The sequence below is a fragment of the Megalops cyprinoides genome, chromosome 17 (assembly GCF_013368585.1).
Source record: "Megalops cyprinoides isolate fMegCyp1 chromosome 17, fMegCyp1.pri, whole genome shotgun sequence".
Classification (NCBI taxonomy): domain Eukaryota; kingdom Metazoa; phylum Chordata; class Actinopteri; order Elopiformes; family Megalopidae; genus Megalops; species Megalops cyprinoides.
In genome coordinates, this window is record NC_050599.1 from 17,011,834 (window position 1) to 17,030,834 (window position 19,001).

At 40.7% G+C, this 19,001-nt stretch overlaps 2 protein-coding genes across 2 annotated transcripts; both read left to right on the forward strand.

Moving 5' to 3' along the window:
• The first annotated feature begins 330 nt into the window (after window positions 1-330).
• On the forward strand, window positions 331-2,390 carry fabp7b (fatty acid binding protein 7, brain, b). The gene is made up of 4 exons (XM_036549714.1): window positions 331-474; window positions 741-913; window positions 1,608-1,709; window positions 2,120-2,390. Exons 1-4 carry the CDS (start codon window positions 402-404, stop codon window positions 2,168-2,170), a joined length of 399 nt encoding a protein of 132 aa, XP_036405607.1. The 5' UTR covers window positions 331-401; the 3' UTR covers window positions 2,171-2,390.
• Window positions 2,391-3,208: 818 nt separating this feature from the next.
• On the forward strand, window positions 3,209-9,862 carry smpdl3a (sphingomyelin phosphodiesterase acid like 3A). Its single transcript, XM_036549713.1, has 8 exons — window positions 3,209-3,372; window positions 4,051-4,264; window positions 5,053-5,197; window positions 5,763-5,859; window positions 6,185-6,348; window positions 6,694-6,874; window positions 7,753-7,877; window positions 9,357-9,862. Exons 1-8 carry the CDS (start codon window positions 3,258-3,260, stop codon window positions 9,678-9,680), a joined length of 1,365 nt encoding a protein of 454 aa, XP_036405606.1. The 5' UTR covers window positions 3,209-3,257; the 3' UTR covers window positions 9,681-9,862.
• The last annotated feature ends 9,139 nt before the right edge of the window (window positions 9,863-19,001 follow it).

The window sequence follows — 19,001 nt, forward strand, 5'->3', positions numbered from 1 at the left end:
ATTACAGTATTTTTATGTTTTATGTGCACATGCAGTACGGGCAGGAAAGGACGAAATAACATTCTTTGGTCACGTAAATGCAGAAATAAGTCAGTACTTCAGCAGTCTTGCTAAGACAGCACCAATCAAAGTCTGTAACAATAGCTTTAACTGCACAATATGATCAATGCACTATCCTTGTTCTCGCAGCCCACCCAGACCAATGAAGAGCCACGGAACTTCCCAAAACAGCCAATGAGGACGTGAAAACTCCTTCTTGATAATGTCTCCGCCCCCGAACCGGAGTATTAATGGGTCATTTAGAACTATGTTAAACGCACGGGGCCCCAGTGGACAGAAAAGAACAGCTTGGTGAACTCTATAACTCCTTATTTGTTTTAACTGCTCCTTCACCTTCCAACATGGTTGATGCATTCTGTGCCACCTGGAAATTGGTAGAAAGTGAAAACTTTGATGAGTACATGACAGCTCTTGGTGAGTCACTGGAATATTCTCCAAATGTGTGACTTGCAAATCCAACAGGTGTAAATATGGTAGAGTTTCTTCTTTCAAAAAGCCACCTGCTATATTCAACGCAGCCGGAGTACAACACGTGAGCTTATATAGAAGTAGCGTATGCATTGGTATCCTACTGGCCAGTCCAACTTTTTTCGTGGGATTCGATAAGACTGCAACATTAGTGTCTTGTGTACAGTACATGTTAACATACTCGTCTTTTCACTCTGAATGTATTTCTACAGGAGTTGGTTTTGCAACAAGACAAGTCGGGAATGTCACAAAACCCACAGTGATCATCAGTCAGGAGGGGGACAAAGTGGTCGTGAGAACACAGAGTACGTTCAAGAACACCGAAATATCCTTCAAATTGGGAGAGGAGTTCGACGAAAGTACTGCTGACGACAGAAACTGCAAAGTAAGTGCATTTAAAAATAATACAAGCGCAGGTAATATGACGCAAAATGGATAAGGGATCATACTGTATATATTATACTTTCATGATAATGTATGTGACATGTACGCACTGTTTTGACAGTAGAGGAAATCAGTGGAGTGTTATATATATAATTTTTTTTCTAAAGCACAAACAGAATGCCGGACACCTTGCACAGTGTCGTACATTATAAACTAAAAACCACAGAACCAGTTGTTTCTGTGAGAAAGCCTTTTTCAATCAGTCACTCTCCGCTGTATTTAAGAGTTTAGTTATGTAAACGATAAACATATAATTTCTTAATCGTTTTGGCATGTTAATTGGTACCATTTACTCAATCACCGCAGCTTTGGAAGCATTAGAGTATTAGGACGAGATGTTGGAATATCTGATAACAGCAATATGCACTGTATGGCGAACACAACATTATATACTGAAAAAACTTGACTATGCTCTGTTCACAGTCCCAGGTCCTACTAGCTTTTAAAACGTACATTCTGAATACGTCACTGTTAGTGCAACATATGAGTCCAGTATTTCAGGTTTCTGCGATTCTCGCAAATTGCTGATAACTGTACGAATGATAAAAGTGTATTTCGTCGCATATATGCACTTTCGCATAACTGGGTGGAGGTAAAGTCACCTAAGGGTTTTTTTTTTCCTTTTTGAATTGCAGTCTGTAGTGACCATGGAAGGAGACAAGTTGGTGCACGTGCAGAAGTGGAATGGAAAGGAAACCAAGTTTGTCCGCGAGATCCAGGACGGCAAAATGGTCATGGTGAGATATGAATAATTAGTTACCACAGTCAAGCCTCAGAACGTAAAGCCTCTCACTTCATATCGCAAGTGGAATAAAGTATTGCATGTGAAACAGCTGGTTCATTACGCCGTGGTAAAATGCATGTCTAATCAGCGTTGATGCTTATGTACTTTCTTAGCAGACTTTGCCGGCCCCGTCGCTTGGTTTTAACCTAATGAATTAAGTTAGCCATATTGTGTGGAGAAAACCCCTCCAAGATGAGCTTTGATGGAATTCGGAATGTATTCATTGAGTCGTACCCGATCCTAGAATCCGTAGCGCATGCTGCACCATACAGCCCACTTGTGCACAGCTTTTCATATTAAACAACTGACGCTACTTCTGAAACCCTCTTTTAATTGTGATCTGATCTTTTGTCTAATTCACAGAAACTTACGTTTGAAGACATCTTGGCTGTGCGCACGTACGAGAAGGCATAAATTCTGTGAAACGTCCGTATCGTGTCCAATCATTTCAGTCCTGTTTACTGGACTATAGCCGTTTTGTGTTGCTGTATGCATAGATTTGCACTGCATCTGCCAAAATGTTTTATGATATGAGCTGAATTATTTTGTAAGAAAACTTTTATATTAATGTCTCCAGTCCTTTCAAAATCATAATATGTAAACCTGTGCAAACAGACTGAAATAAATTACCTGATTGCATGCCTTTGGTGGGCTTATTCTATTATTGTGTGTGTGTCTGTGTGTGTGTGTGTGTGTGTGTGTGTGGGGGGGGGGGGGGGGGGTGATTAAGTAAATCACCCAACAAAGCACACCCCAGACCGTAGTTGGCGACATACACCTATAATGCAGACAACCTCAAAAACTCAACATAAATCCATATGAATGGTTAACAGTGATTATGGTCCAGACGTGTTCAATACAAATGTATTGAAATATTGAAAAGGCAGGCATAATGGCTTAGCACAAAAATTTGTAGACACATATAAATACCCCAGTATACAAACATTAATATAAAATAAGCGCATACAGACCTACACCACTGTGAATTTTGCAGCACCCTTTTGCAGCACGGGCTTACTAAAAAATTCGAATATAAATGCGTCTTCACACAGTCGTGTGAGCAAATGAAAGATATGCATTGATCCGATAGCTGCGTCGATATGGAAATAGCTTTGGTTAAGATGCTTGTCCATTTGCACTCATTTCAAACTCACATTTAGGTATTATATTTCAGGCTCACGTTTAAGTCATACCCGCCATCTGTACACTTTGGCAACACGGTTTTCACCGTGGAAATAGTTTTGTAAATAATAACTACGCTGTCACCGTTGTCTTCGAACTCTGAAATGACACCTTCGTCAGTGTTCTACCAGCCCATAACGCATTCAGTTGCAACGCACAGGGGCAGTCTATCATAACATTATGCCGCACTCTTCCATTATTTAGCCGCAGAGTTCCCACAATACAGTCACATGACTGGACACGCTTCCTGTTTATGTCACATGAGAGCTTTTGACAGTACAGAAGCAAGCACAATTTAGCATTAGATGCCGCGGCGAATATGGGACTCGAGCTCTTCTTGTACCTGACCGCTGGCCTGTTGGGTCTCCGTAGCCTCTTGGTTTCATCTGCCCCAATCGACAATGGTCCACAAAGCATTTTCGTGCCTAGCGTAGGTGAGTCACAGAACTGTTTCTGTTACGGTGCACTGTTAAAGACGCGTCAGTTGGAGAGCGCGGAGCCTGTATCAGTTAATCTTGAACGGGTGTGCACTGCACGCATTTGCTGTTGTTCAGATGTAGAGTCAACTAAACATGACATACAGCTTCTGAAAAGTAATGTAGGATTGATAACACATACACGTCACATACTGAGTTGTATTGTAGGCAAGCAATGCGAGAGCTGAATTCCTCAGCAGAACCATTGTGTTTTTTGGGGGGTTATTTACAAATGCATTGTAATAAAGTTTTTGCTTTAACTTAACTGCAACTTAAACGAATTATAATGATTAACATCGTTAGAAAACCATGTCACTTGCTTTCATGTAACAGAAAGGATGATACAGCAAGCTTGTATCATCCTTTCTGTATTGGTTTGTGCACCTCAGCGCTTTCATTGTGACGCCAATTTTTTTTAATTGCCATATCTGTACCATGTCATTAGGTCCATCGAACTCGCACTGCTACTTGTCATGCATAAGTCATATATCATTACTTGTCGATCGAGATAATTCATACGTAATACGGTATGAGGTATTGGATCTGCTGTAGCAAACAGCATAACGGGAAGTCATGTGTCGTTTGTTATTTAAGTGTGAGACGTCTAAATTTCACTCATGGCCTCTTTCTTTGTAGGTAAGTTCTGGCACATCTCAGATCTGCATTTGGACCCCACGTACCACGTCACAGATGACCACACCAAGGTGTGCTTCTCCTCAAAGGGGCACCCAGCCTCCAACCCCGGAGAATTTGGGGATTTCATGTGTGATTCGCCTTACAACCTCATTCTGTCAGCCTTTGAGTTCATGAGGCAAGCAGACCCGACACCAGAGTTCATCATATGGACAGGGTAGGTATTTCTCTGCAATAGAGTAAAAACTCCATGTTAAAAACCTACTTCCTCATTCTTCTTTTATCATGTTGTGCAATGCAAAACAGAACTGGTAAAATTGCATAGTCTGCACTGTCAGTGTGAGACATTACTTCCTTTTGTCCAACTGCTGACAAGTTACTGTACTGTCAACTGTTAAGTTCATAAATACTGTATTTAAGTACATTAAGTGCACCATTTTTTCATAAAGAAGCAGTTGAGAGTGTGCAGTGGTCTTCCAGTCTTTGAACTTGCAACTCTGTGACTCTCTAACTGACTGAAATTTGCTGCTGCTATTTGTACTTCAGTATATATGAATTAAAGCTATATAAACCCAACAATTTAAAGTGTTTCAGTATGAACAGTTGATGTGTTGAGCCGTGGCAGTGTATGTTTAATAAGTTAAGCAACACATGTTTTGGCATGCCTTTTGCCTGAGAAACATAATGAAAGTGGCCAGGTGAAATGTCTCGTACATATATTTGTTCTGGAAAAGGCAGAAGAGCTGATCACAGGAGAATTCAAGCTCTTTATTTGTTTGGTTGGTTTTATTCAATCCTTGAATATCCATCAATCTGTCTGTCTATGTAAGAGTTAAAAGTTGTTTTTAAGTTTTTTTTTCTAACAAACTTAAGTTTAAGTTAAAAAACCCTTTTTTAAAAAGTTGTTAACTTTAACAGTTTTAACGTTTTAACCTGTTTAAACCTTTTAACTTTAAGTTTTCAACCTTGTGAAGTTTAAAATTTAAAGTTTCCTCATTTCCACAGAGACAGTCCACCTCATGTTCCGGCAAAGCAGCTGTCGACGGATATGGTGATCAGCATCATCAGCAACATGACTCACACCATCAGGTCTTTCTTCCCGGATCTCCCAGTATACCCTGCCCTTGGAAACCATGACTACTGGCCACAGGTATTTTAACAGGAATTTTTTACACTGTGATTTTTGCACGCAGTACTCCATGAAAAGTAAATTTTGAGTAATTTCATTTTTTGTCTCCTGATTGGATCACATCAAGATACAGTAGTTCTTGTGGGTTGGGGTCAGAATGCAAAAAACAGAACCCTGATTGGATAAAGAAGTGTCACACCTGCACACAGACATACATTATAACTACTGCACATCTATTTTGCTACAGACATTTTTCCCCCTTCCAACCACTATTAATTAAAACACTTATTTTTGCCCGTAAGCTGCAAACACTGTACCACAAGCATGTTACTTCTGTTGTTGATTTGGTTTGTCCTTTGAACTGCTTTGAAAGTGTATTTGGAAATAATTTCTTACCTCCACCAGACACCACCCACCAAGGACCTATATTCCACATTTTTCATGGTATATTATAATTTAATAATGCATGAGGAATAAATGTATTTCTTAGTTGGACAGACACTCATGTTTTTGATATACAGAAGAGGCCCCTTGTTTTAAGTGAACTTGTCTGTATTCTGATATTTAGGCTGTATTTTTTTTTCAGGATCAGTTTCCAGTATCCACTAATGAGATTTACCAGGCAGCTGCCAGCCTCTGGGAGCCCTGGTTAAAACCGGAAGCCCTCCTGACACTTAGGAATGGTAAATCATCTGTAGAGCACCAGGCTCAGCACTAATGAGACAATTAGGGCAAAAAAGTGTTCATTTGTCTTAATAAATTTCAAGAGTGTTCTATCAGAACTCAGTGTTAAGATTCTTTTATTTTCATTTATTTATTTATTTATTTTCGCATTGGTTGCCATCCATGACATGCCTGAGAAAGCTGTGCAGATTTCTTTATCTCCCATAACACATGGAAAGATCATGGCATAAGGACCAACTGTACATAGTTTCTGGAGCAGGCAAATGGCACAATTTTCATGCACAATTTTCATAATTTTATTCTCTTTTGTCTCTTCACCTGAAGGCGGGTTCTATTCACAAGTTGTGGCGCCCAGCTTGCGGCTGGTTAGCCTGAACACAAACCTGTACTACAGTCCAAACATGGAGACGGTGAACATGACGGACCCGGCGGGCCAGTTTCAGTGGCTGGTGGACACTCTGGAAGCCTCTCGTCAGAGCCAGGAGAAGGTGATACTGTCAGACTGCGCCCACTCACACGATGTAAAGGGATCCCATTCAGGAGATCTCTAGTCGTTTAGGTTTGGCTGAAGAGGAAATAAAACAGGAATTTCGAGTGTGGGGAGCAAGGCTACAAAGGTGTAAAGCAATGAGCAATTAATCTGAAACCAGACTAATGACCTTTACAATATAATTCATTATGTGTCTAATTCAGTTAGCTCCACTGCAAAGCAGAAATGCTATGAGCAACTCATAGTATGTAAAACATGCAGGCCATATGGTTGCAAAGATCACATGACCTACCATCTTAGTGTGACAGTGATGAACATGCCTTTCATGCTTTTTTTCTTTAAGGTTTACATCATTGCTCACGTCCCCGTGGGTTACTTGCCCTATGCGATCAGGACCACTGCGATCAGAGAGGTTTACAATGAAAGGATGGTGGAGATCTTTCGCGCGTACAGCGATGTGGTTGCAGGACAATTTTACGGTCACACGCACAGAGACAGTATAATGGTCCTTTTGGATCATCAAGGTAAAGCAAAATCATAAAAGCATGCTCCTCTTTCTTTTCCTTTTTTTTCAGGGCTGCCAGCATTTTGAATAGTTAGAACTCACTCTTCCTGTTTTAGTAAGTCTACAAAACATACATGTAAATGATATTGCTGTTCTGTAGTGATCCTTAAATTGTAAATTTTTCCATTTTATGTTTCTTAACGTTATCTTTACAAACTGTTCCTGCTCACAGAAATTCAGCAGTATCTTTGAAAATAAGATGAGACAATAAGTATCAACAGTGTGTAATATAGTCCATCATATATTTAACACAACTTATAATACTTTTCATTATCAGCAATAATATATAATCATGTAATATGTAGCAAAATGGAACCTTGCTTTTAGATATATCTCTTTTCCACACATCACTGCTGTGAAAGTACAGAGAAATTAACATCGAGTCACTTTACACAAATGATCCCATAAACCCCTGCTTCCCCATTATCAAATCAAGGCTAGCACTGACGTGAATGAATAGCTAGAGGAGGGGTCCTCAGATCATTTCAGTGAAACATCGGACCTGTTCTTACTGGTCCGTTGATCTTGGCTGCGTGCAGGGGGTGAATAGCAGTCTGCCCTTTTGCATGTGGGGACTTGCAGGTTTTTTTTTTTTGTTGTTGATGCAGAAGTCCTTGCTTTCCTTTCATCCAGCTTCACCTGAGGCACAGCATCACTGCTGCATCCAGCTCATTCCTCGCTTTCTAAGAATGAATTGTGTGTTTTGCTCCCTGTTCCTGCTGAAATACTGCTGTGACATTGTGGCCTAAAGAGCACTGAACAGAATTGTGAAGAATTTAAATGCCACCTTCAGTCTGTAAGTACTTGTTTAACACCTAATATATGTTTGCTTTGAAGGCCAACCTGTTAACTCCTTATTTGTCTCGCCGGCTGTTACTCCAATCAAAGATGCCTTGGAACCTTACTCAAACAACCCAGGCATTCGGATGTACTTGTACAGCACTCAGGATTATTCTATGCTGGTGAGTAGTGACAGTTGTGACTGAAAGCGGTGATCTGGTGTGACATATTTGAATACATTACATTTTCAAATATGTCTGGTGTGACATATTTGAATACATTACAGTATATTTTGTTCTCATGAGGGCAATTTGGCTTTTAGGCCGTGCAGCTTCGACAGTGAAGTTTTGAGATAACTACTACAAAAAAATACCACAGGAAAAATGATATGGACAGGTGACAACTCTTGAGCCTATTTAGGCAGCCAGGTTTTGATACAGGAAACATCACTAGCTAAGAGGAGAGCAACTTTGCCCCCGTGACAGATGACGTGCATACAGGTCATGTGATGCTAGTTGTTCGCTAAGCGTTATATTGACCGCCATCTTTGTCACAGACTTCTAACCAATTGCCTAGTTAGGTTTTAATCAGGCAGCTTTGTGTTCCAGAAGCCATTGAACTCTTACTTTTCCTTTATAAATGTAAATGGTGTATTACACAGTGCAAAGCATCGCAACAGGAGACATTATCTGATACGTTAACTACAGAGAAGTAGCGCCCTGAAAGCAGCGCCACGGCCCCCTTTAGATCTGAAAGCACTGAAGTGATATGACCTAACCTTATAATACAGAACAGAGCTTCTTCCAACTTAACTCAGCTCCCCCTTTCCTGGGATGGAGTCATTTTCTCACAGTGGCTCTTAAATGTTTTACTCCTCTCTGCCTTGTGTTTTCCTCACCCGGGACGCAGGCCACATGCTGTTGTTTTGCCTGAAGCTTGACTTATAGTATCAGTGTTTAAGACCGTCACACACGAGCATGAGGGAGGCCCGGTTCCCCCCCCGCAGAGCTGAAGAGTACAGCATGTGACAGATGCTGGGCCACTGCCAGAATGTTCCAGAGGCAGTCTCTCTGCCCCGGTAACCTCTGGAGTAAAAACGCAGAACACAGCTCAGGAGAACAATTCTCCCTGCAGCGCACACTTACACGCAGATCACAACGTCTGCCAAGTGAACTTTAGATGGAAAGAAATATAGAAGAGAAGTATGAGAGATTATATGTTCTCAAAAGGAGAAAGAACAATAAACCAGCATACCATACAGTACTGTTTGGCAGGATGGCTATCTTCGCCAGTCATGATTAGGCTCTTTCCAGTCATAGAGAAATTTGTCCTTAACCCTGTGATCGAAATGTACGAAATGTCTGTTTTCGTTTGTGTTCTTTCTCACACACATTGTGATATCTGAAGTTGCTTCAGAAATTTTTGTGAGAAATAAAGAAGCATAATGGTTTAAATTTACTATGTAAATTTACTATGTAAAGTTAAGGATGAAGTGCATTGCATAGGTCTACAGTGTGTGTTTCTCCCTGATAGTGTCTTCAGTTTTTTCCCTGACTGTTAAAGTAGCTGCTGCACTTCATCTTTGTCCTTCATTATAAGACTGTGTGTGTCGTGTGGCACCCTGTGCTGTATTCTCTGAGATGTGTCTTCTCTCCCTTCAGGATATTTGGCAGTACTACTTGAATCTCACAGAAGCCAACTTAGAGCAAAAACCAAGCTGGAAGCTTGAATATATAATGACTGAAGCTTTTGACATTGAAGACATTGAGCCACGGGCCCTGCACAAGCTGGCATTGAGTTTTGAAAAACCTCAAAGCAAGACGTTTCAGAAATACTTTAGTCATTTCATGGTGGGGTACAATGACAGCATTGTTTGTGAGGCATTTTGTAAACTGATTCAAGTCTGTGCTGTGCAGTTCTTGGACCATGAGTCTTATTCCAAGTGCATCAAAATAGGGAATCAAGGCAAGTGGAATGGACTCTGAGCCAGCTAACAAAATTGGGGCACTAATGGTGATTTTGAGCTCCTGTCTGCAGAATGATTTGGGGAAATATGATTTGGTGAATAGATTTGGTGAAAGATATTTTCATATATTTTCTTATTTACAAATGGCAACAAATCAATCTATTTTAATACAGTATAAATACAAAATATAAATATAAAGGCTATCAGTGCATTTCTTTGGTTGCAATAATATGTGCCAAATGTGATATAAATTTTATTGGCATGTTGCAGTTTTTATTAACACTAAATTTGATTACTTGAGATTCTTTCAAAGATACATTTAGTTGTCTTTGCAAAAGGTGGTTAGTGCTGTACTTTGCTTAAGCTTTTAAGTGAAAAAGTGAAAAGGGATTTAAAATAATAATAAAAATATGTGGACCATAAGAATGGTATATGGTATTTTATTGGTGTGTAAATGGCACAAGTAATCTACTTTGTATGCTGTTAGCTGCAGCAGTTATAGGTCTTTGCAGCCCTGAAGCTAGATTTTCTTCCACATGAGTTTAAATTTAAGACCAGAAGCAAACTAACTCCTTAGGCAACATGCGAATCTCTTTGATAGCATGTGCAGGGATGTTAGAGTTGTGGGGCTTTTTGGTCTTTTTGATGATGATCAGCACTCGTCATTTTGTCTCTCATGGGCTGTTGTGTCAGTGGGCAAACACAGAGGTCATTTTCCCCCCCTCATCTGTCAAATGAAAATAGGTCAGAAAATAAAATTAAAAACATTGTGTACATTGTGTTTTTCACAGAAATGCACTGAAACTGGATCAGTCTCGCCAGCATTCTGTATGTATAGAGACCTATGACCTCACACTGTACAAGTGCACACTCTTACTCAGTTACCGTGGTTTGCAGTGAAGGATCAGTACAAGAATCATTTGCTGTGGTGTGTACAGTCATTGAGAATGCATTGTATGGAGGTTTGCATTGTTTTTTTTGTTTTTTTTTTTAAACAAACAGACAATGTCAGTTTTATGAAATATTGCATTAACATTCTTAGTTTGTCATAATCACCACAGGAGTATAAGTGGTGATAATGGGTGGATTGGAATACATTTTATGTTTGCTGACAGACCTTGCATAACAAGAGAGCATTAAAGTCCAATTTCAGGTTCTTAAAATAGCTTCTGTAGCTGGTGTGGTGTACTTCTTTTTCCACTCACGACCATGGGTATTATCAGTGAATTTTATTTATTTGTTTATTTATTTACCTTTGGCGCAGGCCTGCTATCAAGTGTTCTTGAGACTAATTCTGATGGGTATTTGGTTTAACGAAATAGAGAACAGAATGCAAAGCAACATTTCCTTGGCTTCACATCTGTAGTTTATGCTTTCAAAGATCCTTCTGTCCTATTTTGTCGACTCTGTACTTCCAGTCATAGAGTTACTGTTTCTCTGCTCTCCACCTGCGTTACTCTATAGTGGAACTGTGGGAGAGGTTAACTCATGACCCCTTTCAGAGGGGAAAAAAGAAACAAAATCCTTGTTTGCCAAGTCTTCTCCCTGCAGGTGGTGGGGTGAAGAGTCAGAGAGCCCCCCTGCACCCCCCTCGTCTCTGGCGACAGCCCCCCACCCCCATCCCGAAGCGGCTGTCTGTGGCTGAATCAGCCACTTCCCTGCATTTCATAGAAAATCCTTCAGCCCCTCCCCATGTAATTAGGATTTGGAGACTAAGGGGGGTGTTGGGGATTCTGTGAGTCGAGTAAGTGGCTGAAGCGGACATAAAGGCTGTCCAGGCCGTCCCACACAGCCCTAATGGCTGTTCTCCTTGAGGCACTGATTCTGTGTTTCTCAGGTTTATTCATACCAGGGACCAGACCAAGTATATAAACAAAAAACTCACCCCTTACAGATGTAAGTCTGTCTTCCATGTCTCTCTGGATGTGCCTGACTCTCCCTCTCTGTCTCTCCACACCCAGCAAATTTTTAACCACTTACTTCCCCATGTATTTGATTGGTATCCACAGAAAGATAGCTTGTACAATACAAGTGTAGTTTTGCTTGTGGAAATAAAATTCTAAGTGGTGCATTGTTAGTTAGTCATACATCTATCTACTGGTAGCTGCTGTAATTAGCATGCTAGCTCATTACTGAAAGTCCTTGCAAAAGGAATATCGCCAGTTAAATAAAGGTCTCCACATTTGCTCAGTTGCTACTGCTTTGACAGCAGACAGCAAGTTAGATAGCTGAGGTATACCACTGATATTTGTTATTATTAACAATAGGCTATGGTATAATGTACAAGAAGCCAAGTCACTCTATGGTTTATGGATTGATGAATTGATTCATGAAATAGGGCAGTGAATTCCAATGGATACTATATGTACTGAAGGTCTGCATTAATATTTGTGTTGCAGATATGTCCCAAATGACATGCTAGCATACTATGTAGTACAATTAGCAAGTCTGTGTCAAGTTTAGAAATCACATAGTTCAGACCATGCCCCTTCAAAAATGTTCATAGCAAGCCAGTCAATTGGAAAGCATCAGCAATTGTACAGACAGAATTTTAAATGTGGAATGCACAGAACTACCTGTCTGGTCCACATGTTAAGAATCTCTAAGTAATTCACAGCCCTTGCTTATATCCTCTTGTTAGAAAAGTTAAATTACAATTTGCTTGAACTCATTTAAGTGATATCATTCATGCTGCAGGTCTCAAAACTGATCACCCTTTCTGTCAACTTGCTTGTCTGTGAAAGATGATGTTTTTAACTGAAGCCTTTAGGGGGGAGTCCTATGGGGAAAATAAACCTGATGCAACACCTGGCACCAATCTGTAGACCTGCGATTGAGAAATGCTGCTCTAATTAGCATTAATCACAGGGCTGCTGATCAGAAGGTTTGGAAGTCCCAGAAAGCCACAGCTGCAATAAAGCTGCTAAACCGGGCCCGTGTTTGTGCTGTTGTCCTGTGCTTGGAAGGATCTTCCAGTCCTCCTGCTGTAGTCTGATCTAGGCTATGGTCTTTACGGTGGTGAATAAATCTCAGAGTAGTGGTAACAAACAGAACCTTTCAGTGGACAGTGATTGATGTCAGCTTTTGCCTGTTGTTCAGTAAAGGGCTATGAATTAGCCCTGTGCTTTCACCGCTTGGACCAGACAAGGCTAGACGACAGGGAAGCAGGGTAATTAATCAATAACAGAAAGGGAAACAGGCCGATTAATCAAGCACTGAGTTTGAACATGGAAGACCTGTTTTCTCAGAGACCTTCTTGCCTGACCCAGGGGGCATGTTGTACCAAGCGCTTTCACCAGCTGAAAGTTAGATTGAGGTCCAAATTCAATCTAAACTGCAATGTGCTTTGTCTCCAACTTTGAATTTGTAGTGTCTGACTTTGAATGTGATTTATCACAACACATGCTATTTCAGAGGCATAATGAATTTTGTGCCCTTGCTTATGCAGACATAAAAGATCCTTGTTCTTGTGTGGAATTATGAATCATCATGCCATATAATTTAAAAAGAAATGTACTGCAGAACTCCAAAAAAGTACTTGCAGAACAATGACCAAGTTAAGTTTGCTTCTTTACTTTTTATTGGGAGTCCATAGTTTAATAAACACTGAGGGTATGAATCTTATAAATGTAATCTTTCTGTGCCTGTACATATTTTCTAAATTCTAACAGGAGTTGAGTTTTTAAACCAGATCTAGAACACCTCATGCACACCAGTTTTGGGATGTTTAATGCTGTCACACATATTCAGACTTGTTATAATGGAGTCTGGAGAGGCCACTCAAAACCTGGGTCGCACTAACAGAGAGGTCAATGTGAAGCACTACAGCAGGTCAAGCCTGCGTTAATTACTGAACCTCATTACAGCCAGTCTGCAGACAACTGCATTTATGTAGCAGAATTTAATCTGTGGATTACTGTCAGGGCTGTATAACTGCACAGGACCCCAGGGAGCTGGGATCTCAGAGATATGTCTGTTAATTTGTTCATTTGGGGTACAGAAGGAGTGGGAACTGAGGACATGGTGGTGGGTGGTGATTACTGTGCGGTCCTTCACTTTGATCAGACAGCTTCTGGTGCCGCCAGAGCCACAGGTTGTATAACATGTCGCGGTATGACATAATGCCAGTTTGACATTTTATATTATTGCATAACAAATTATAATATGTAATGTTTATTAACAGAAGAACAGTTTCAGCAGTATTATCATGTTCACTGATACGTCCCTTTGTCCCTCTAACACCCTCCACCGATGGGGGAAAAAGCGAATGGGTTCATTTACAGGGAATGAGGGGATTTAAGAATAAGAACAGAAGAGGTGAGTCATGAGAAAGGAGTTTTGTGAGTCTTAAAATCATTTGATTATGTTTATCAAGGAACAAAAACCATGTTATCAAAATAATTATAATTTGTGCATTTATTTTCAAGTTGCATTTTACCTTTTTTCCTGTATATAACCTTGTATACACCTCCAGAATGACCTCATGGGACAAAGTACTGTGGCCATGGTGACCGGAGGATTATGGGTAACAGTGCTGTGGTCATGGTGACCTGGGGATTATGGGTAACAGCAGTGCATTGTGTTCCTCTCCCATTCATTTTGGCTGTGTCTCCAACCACTGCAGGTTTGGGGTCGTGAAGGGGAATGACCAGTAGTAACCTCCCCCTGGTGTTTGGAGTAGGCCCTGTGTAGAGGGGAGCTACATTCTCTGTGTATAAGCATCATTCTATGAACAGGGACATCTCCACTCTGGCTCTGTCTGTCCAAGCTGCAATTTAATCAGAAAAATGTCTTTTTTGTTATCTCATTCTTTTTTAAATAAAACTTTGATGCTGAAAAAAAAACACATTTTGAATCATATTAATCTATAAATCTAATGTGTGTCTGTCCATTTTTCTAATAAACTAAAACTGCTTTCATTACAAGTGGTCCTTACTCTGGGTATGGTAATTTGTCAGAATGCTGAAACAGCTTCTTAATATCATGGCAAAGATGAAGAAGATGACTGTGATTATTATTAGTATATTAAGCAATAGTCCACTGCTTGCAATTCATAAAATTATAGGCAGGTTTATACTGTAATATGAATAAATGGTGAAGCCCTGCTGTTTGACTGTCCTCACCTGAGCCCTCCGAGTGAGCTCCAGCAGTCAGCTCAATAAAAGGATTTCTTTGTATGTTTAACTTGGTTACCTCTCTAACTCAGGCAGTTACCAAATTACATGCTCCTATGACCGTAAGTAGAAACGCAGCAGCACGCACTGATCAAATGTCACGGTCTCCATAAACTCTCATGCTCCAGGTAGACATATAACCCATGAGCCTGTTCAATTGATGACTGACCTGTCAGCCGTCTGGTTCCAGCACAGTGGTACTCTTCAGCACTCTAATGATGCTTGCCCTTGTAGTGTTCTGATGTATTTATGTCTGCATGTGACCTTATTTGAAGGGGCTGCTGAATCTTAGTTGCCACCTTGCCCTGTTTCTGGTTCATACTGTTGCTCAAAACTCAACACATCCATGGCTGTTTTCTCTTGTGGATTAGGTGTTATTAAACTGTAAACCACCTAAAAGCCCCCTTGCTTTATAACGCACAACAGTACTTAATGGGGGTGAAATTCCAGTGAAATTCATAGAGAATAAAGCAAAACTTTATAAAGTAAAACTTCACTTCAGCAAATCTTTATAAGTCCTTGAATAAGTATAGAAGTCAATATTTTAGACAATACAACATTGGATATTCCAACCTTGGTCAACATTTGGTTCTATACTGTGGAATAGATTTTTTTACAGGATATTAAAAAGTTTCATAAGGAACTGCATAGCCTCATAAACCAATATTACAACACTCAGATGCTGAGAGACAGCAGGGAGCTATGTGCTGGGAATGAGTGGTTTAGACTCAGCTTTGCGTTTCTTGGTAAGCTACAAGTCTGTTCCTGTCCTCTCTAGAGATCAGAGGGTCTGGCATGCAGTGGCAGATACCCATGCTGGTGGTCTCTGAACCCTCTGAACCCATATCAGGCCAAAAGCCTAACATGTATGCTTTGCTGTCTAGAGTATCCATATGCCACGGTATTTATGTGTCAGTTAGTAATTACACAGCAAGGCTTACCAGGTTTGCAGTGATATTTCTGCGTTTTCCGCTCTGCATACAGTACAACAGGGGACTAGACTTTAAGGTTGTGGACAGTTTTCTCCGCAGTAAAATTTTAATTCACGTAAGGTTGTGTATATTTTTTGTCTCGGTCACTGTCAGAGGTGATGTCACCCCGCCTCTCTGAATCTGTGTCAGGGTCACAGACGGAGCGCCCTGTGAGTGGCCGGGAGTAACCCCCCTGGCTCCTGCATGGATAATCCTTATTAGGGGAGCCCTTGTAACCCCGCTGACTGTGGCTGCTGAACAAGTGCCTGCTGGAGGTTCACCCAGTCACCCATTCCTGCTCACGGCTTTGATTTTTCTTGGAACTGACTTATTAAGAGGGGCATGTGCCTGGTCAGGGGCCTGCTTTGTTCTTCATGGTGGGGGGTGTGGTGAGGGGTAAGAGATTTTTTTTTTTTAATTTGGCACGAGGGGGAAGGGTACATTTTGTGTATTGCAGCTGCTCCATGTATGTGTTATTGGCTTCTTGTGTCTAATGGTGTAGATCTGATCTAAAGGCATCCATCTGTAACGGAAAATGGAGTAAAAATGTATGTCATTTATGTTTGATTACTCAGTGGCACCTATAGCAGGCATATATTACAGCATTACCTCAGCTGGCAGTGAAGGACAGGTATGTTGTCACACAGCTGACAGAAGACACTGAACACAGTATTTTTAGAGTTGGCAGAAAAATTGTTTGTTTTCTTTTATTTGTGGTTTGCCATTTAAAGGTAAACTGATGAACAATCCTCTTATGAGTTTTTGTTCAAACAAGGCTCTTGAAAGAGAACATACCAACAAAGGCCAGAATTGTGAAAGACTGTAGCCAAAAAAAACTGAAATTTCAAAAAAAATTTAAGAAGTTTAGGAAAATAAAACTCAGACATGGTTTATGCTTTAAGTATGCATTTGGGTTGTGTGTAAAAATTCACACTCTAGTAAGCTGTTAACTGAGGAGCAATATGTAACCTGAAACAATTCAGATAAACACAGTAACATACAAGTTCCATTGACTTAAATGTGTGTAAGAAGATAATAAAGTAGGTAAACATTGTTGACAAGAACAAGTTGAAATGTATTCTGTACTTTGGAGTGCTGCTTTACTCCAGTGTGAGGCAGTACAAGGCAGGGCACAAGAAATGCTTATAATTATACAACACTAAAATTCACCCCACGTGGAAAGAGAGAACATCCTAGGAAACATATACACTGTTCTATTCATCGTGTGTAGCATTCATGAACCCAACCCCCCCAACGCACTCGACCTCATGCGCCCAGACTCTTAAAGAACTGGCACGTCTCTCATTCTCAAAGCCGATCCTGGCACGGAGTGGCCTGCCTGCAAAAAGCCTGCTTAATTGTGGCAACGTTTCCTGCAATCGCCTCCAACCTGCTTCCTATATGATGAGGGTGGTTTGAGGGACAGGAGAAGGAGCGGGTGGTGGGGGGGGGAGGGGGGGGGGGGTAGCAGCAGGAAGCTGCCATGGGCTTTCCTTTTTAGTCTCATGCCTCAGTGGCAATTTGTCAGCCAGCATGAATGCTCGCCTTCATGAACCCTCGCAAAGACAGCCGTGGTTCGAACTCTGATTGAGCTCTAAGCCGATTGTACCCCCTCAGTTTGTGGGCTGAGCACAGGCCATTCTCCCAGCAGCCAATCACCTTTGACTTTGAGCATTACATCACTGTCAGACAGTGTCTTTGCCAAGCATCCGAAATAGACCTTGCTTGTTGTTCACTCTGAAAGGGAAGGGGGTATTCTGGGAAAGAATGGACTTCCACCAACACCTTCCATGAGAACCGCTAATGGTGAAAATGCAACAGAATCTGCAGGAACAAAAGCTAAATGGGACTTGAGGAATTGAGAGCCTTTTGACTGAGACAATAGCAAGGAAGAGTACCACAGTGGTTGTCATTGGCAATTAAAATTGGGCCTTATGAGTGAGATTAACAATGAAACAGATTCTTGTGCTTGGTTGAGGGTGAGCTATTGTTTGTACACACAAAGATCTGATTATGACTTGGGGAAGTGTCTGTCTCTGTGCATGCATGCTTGTATGTGTGTGTGTGTGTGTGTGTGTGTGTGCGTGAGGGCATGCGAGTGGCCAGTGGCTATTCTCTGAAAAGGATAGGTTAATGAAGTGCCAGTATTTCATCTGTATAATCGCTTATAATCAATGTAACCATAAGTGTATTTTCATTCACAACAGCCCTGGGCTCATCAGAAGACTCAGAATCATTAAGCTTTCAAACTATTTTGTAGTTTGTAGATTCGGCCACTTTATACACTCCTAATCTGCACACCATGCTGCGTTTAATTTAACATCCCCGAGTCAAATACCACTAACAGGGTGAATATCATAAGATTATGGAAAAATATTTGATACTAAACAGTTACAAACAAAAAAGTATTTCAGGCCATTTAGCCTCACAGATGATGAAAGTGCTGCATTTTATATTGCATAAAAAAGTACTGTTATTTTTGCCCCTCCCATTTGCTCCATCTGAGAATATGAGCAGAGGGATGCATCACATGTATGCATCTGCCCCTTTGTCATAGCTGCTGAGAGGCTGCATGTGAGATTCACTTGGCAGCCAGACGAAACGTCTGCATTTTCAGCGGCCTGAATGCTGACACAGCAAAATCCAATAGCAGTCAAGTCAGCATTGACAAATAACATGCCCTGTGGTTGATTGGCAACTCAAAATCATTCAGCTAATTGTGTAAAATCTGGAGTGAAATATTCACATTATCTGATTCATGAAGTGTAACCATCAGAGATAAAATACTCCAACAGCACAGTTTGACAGTCAACATAGTTCTCTTTAAATGTATATTCATACAATCAGGGTTCTAAATGGTTGTGTTCACAGAGCAATGCTTAGCTGAATATGGTGCATTGTGAGTCTCTACCAAGAAAAAAATGTCATGACAGATTCAAGTGAAGCAATATTGCCACCATCTGGTGATATGTGTACATTGTAGTTAGTATGTGCTCCAGATGATGCCAGTGTTGGGGAAAAAAAAAACAATCAAATAAATCAAACATTCACACATCCATCCATCTATGTATGCATATATGTATGTATACATATGTATATCTGTGCATACACACAAAAATGCATGCATACATGAATGCATACCTATATGCATACATACCCACGTAAGGCTAGCTGGGAACAGCTATTAAATATGTT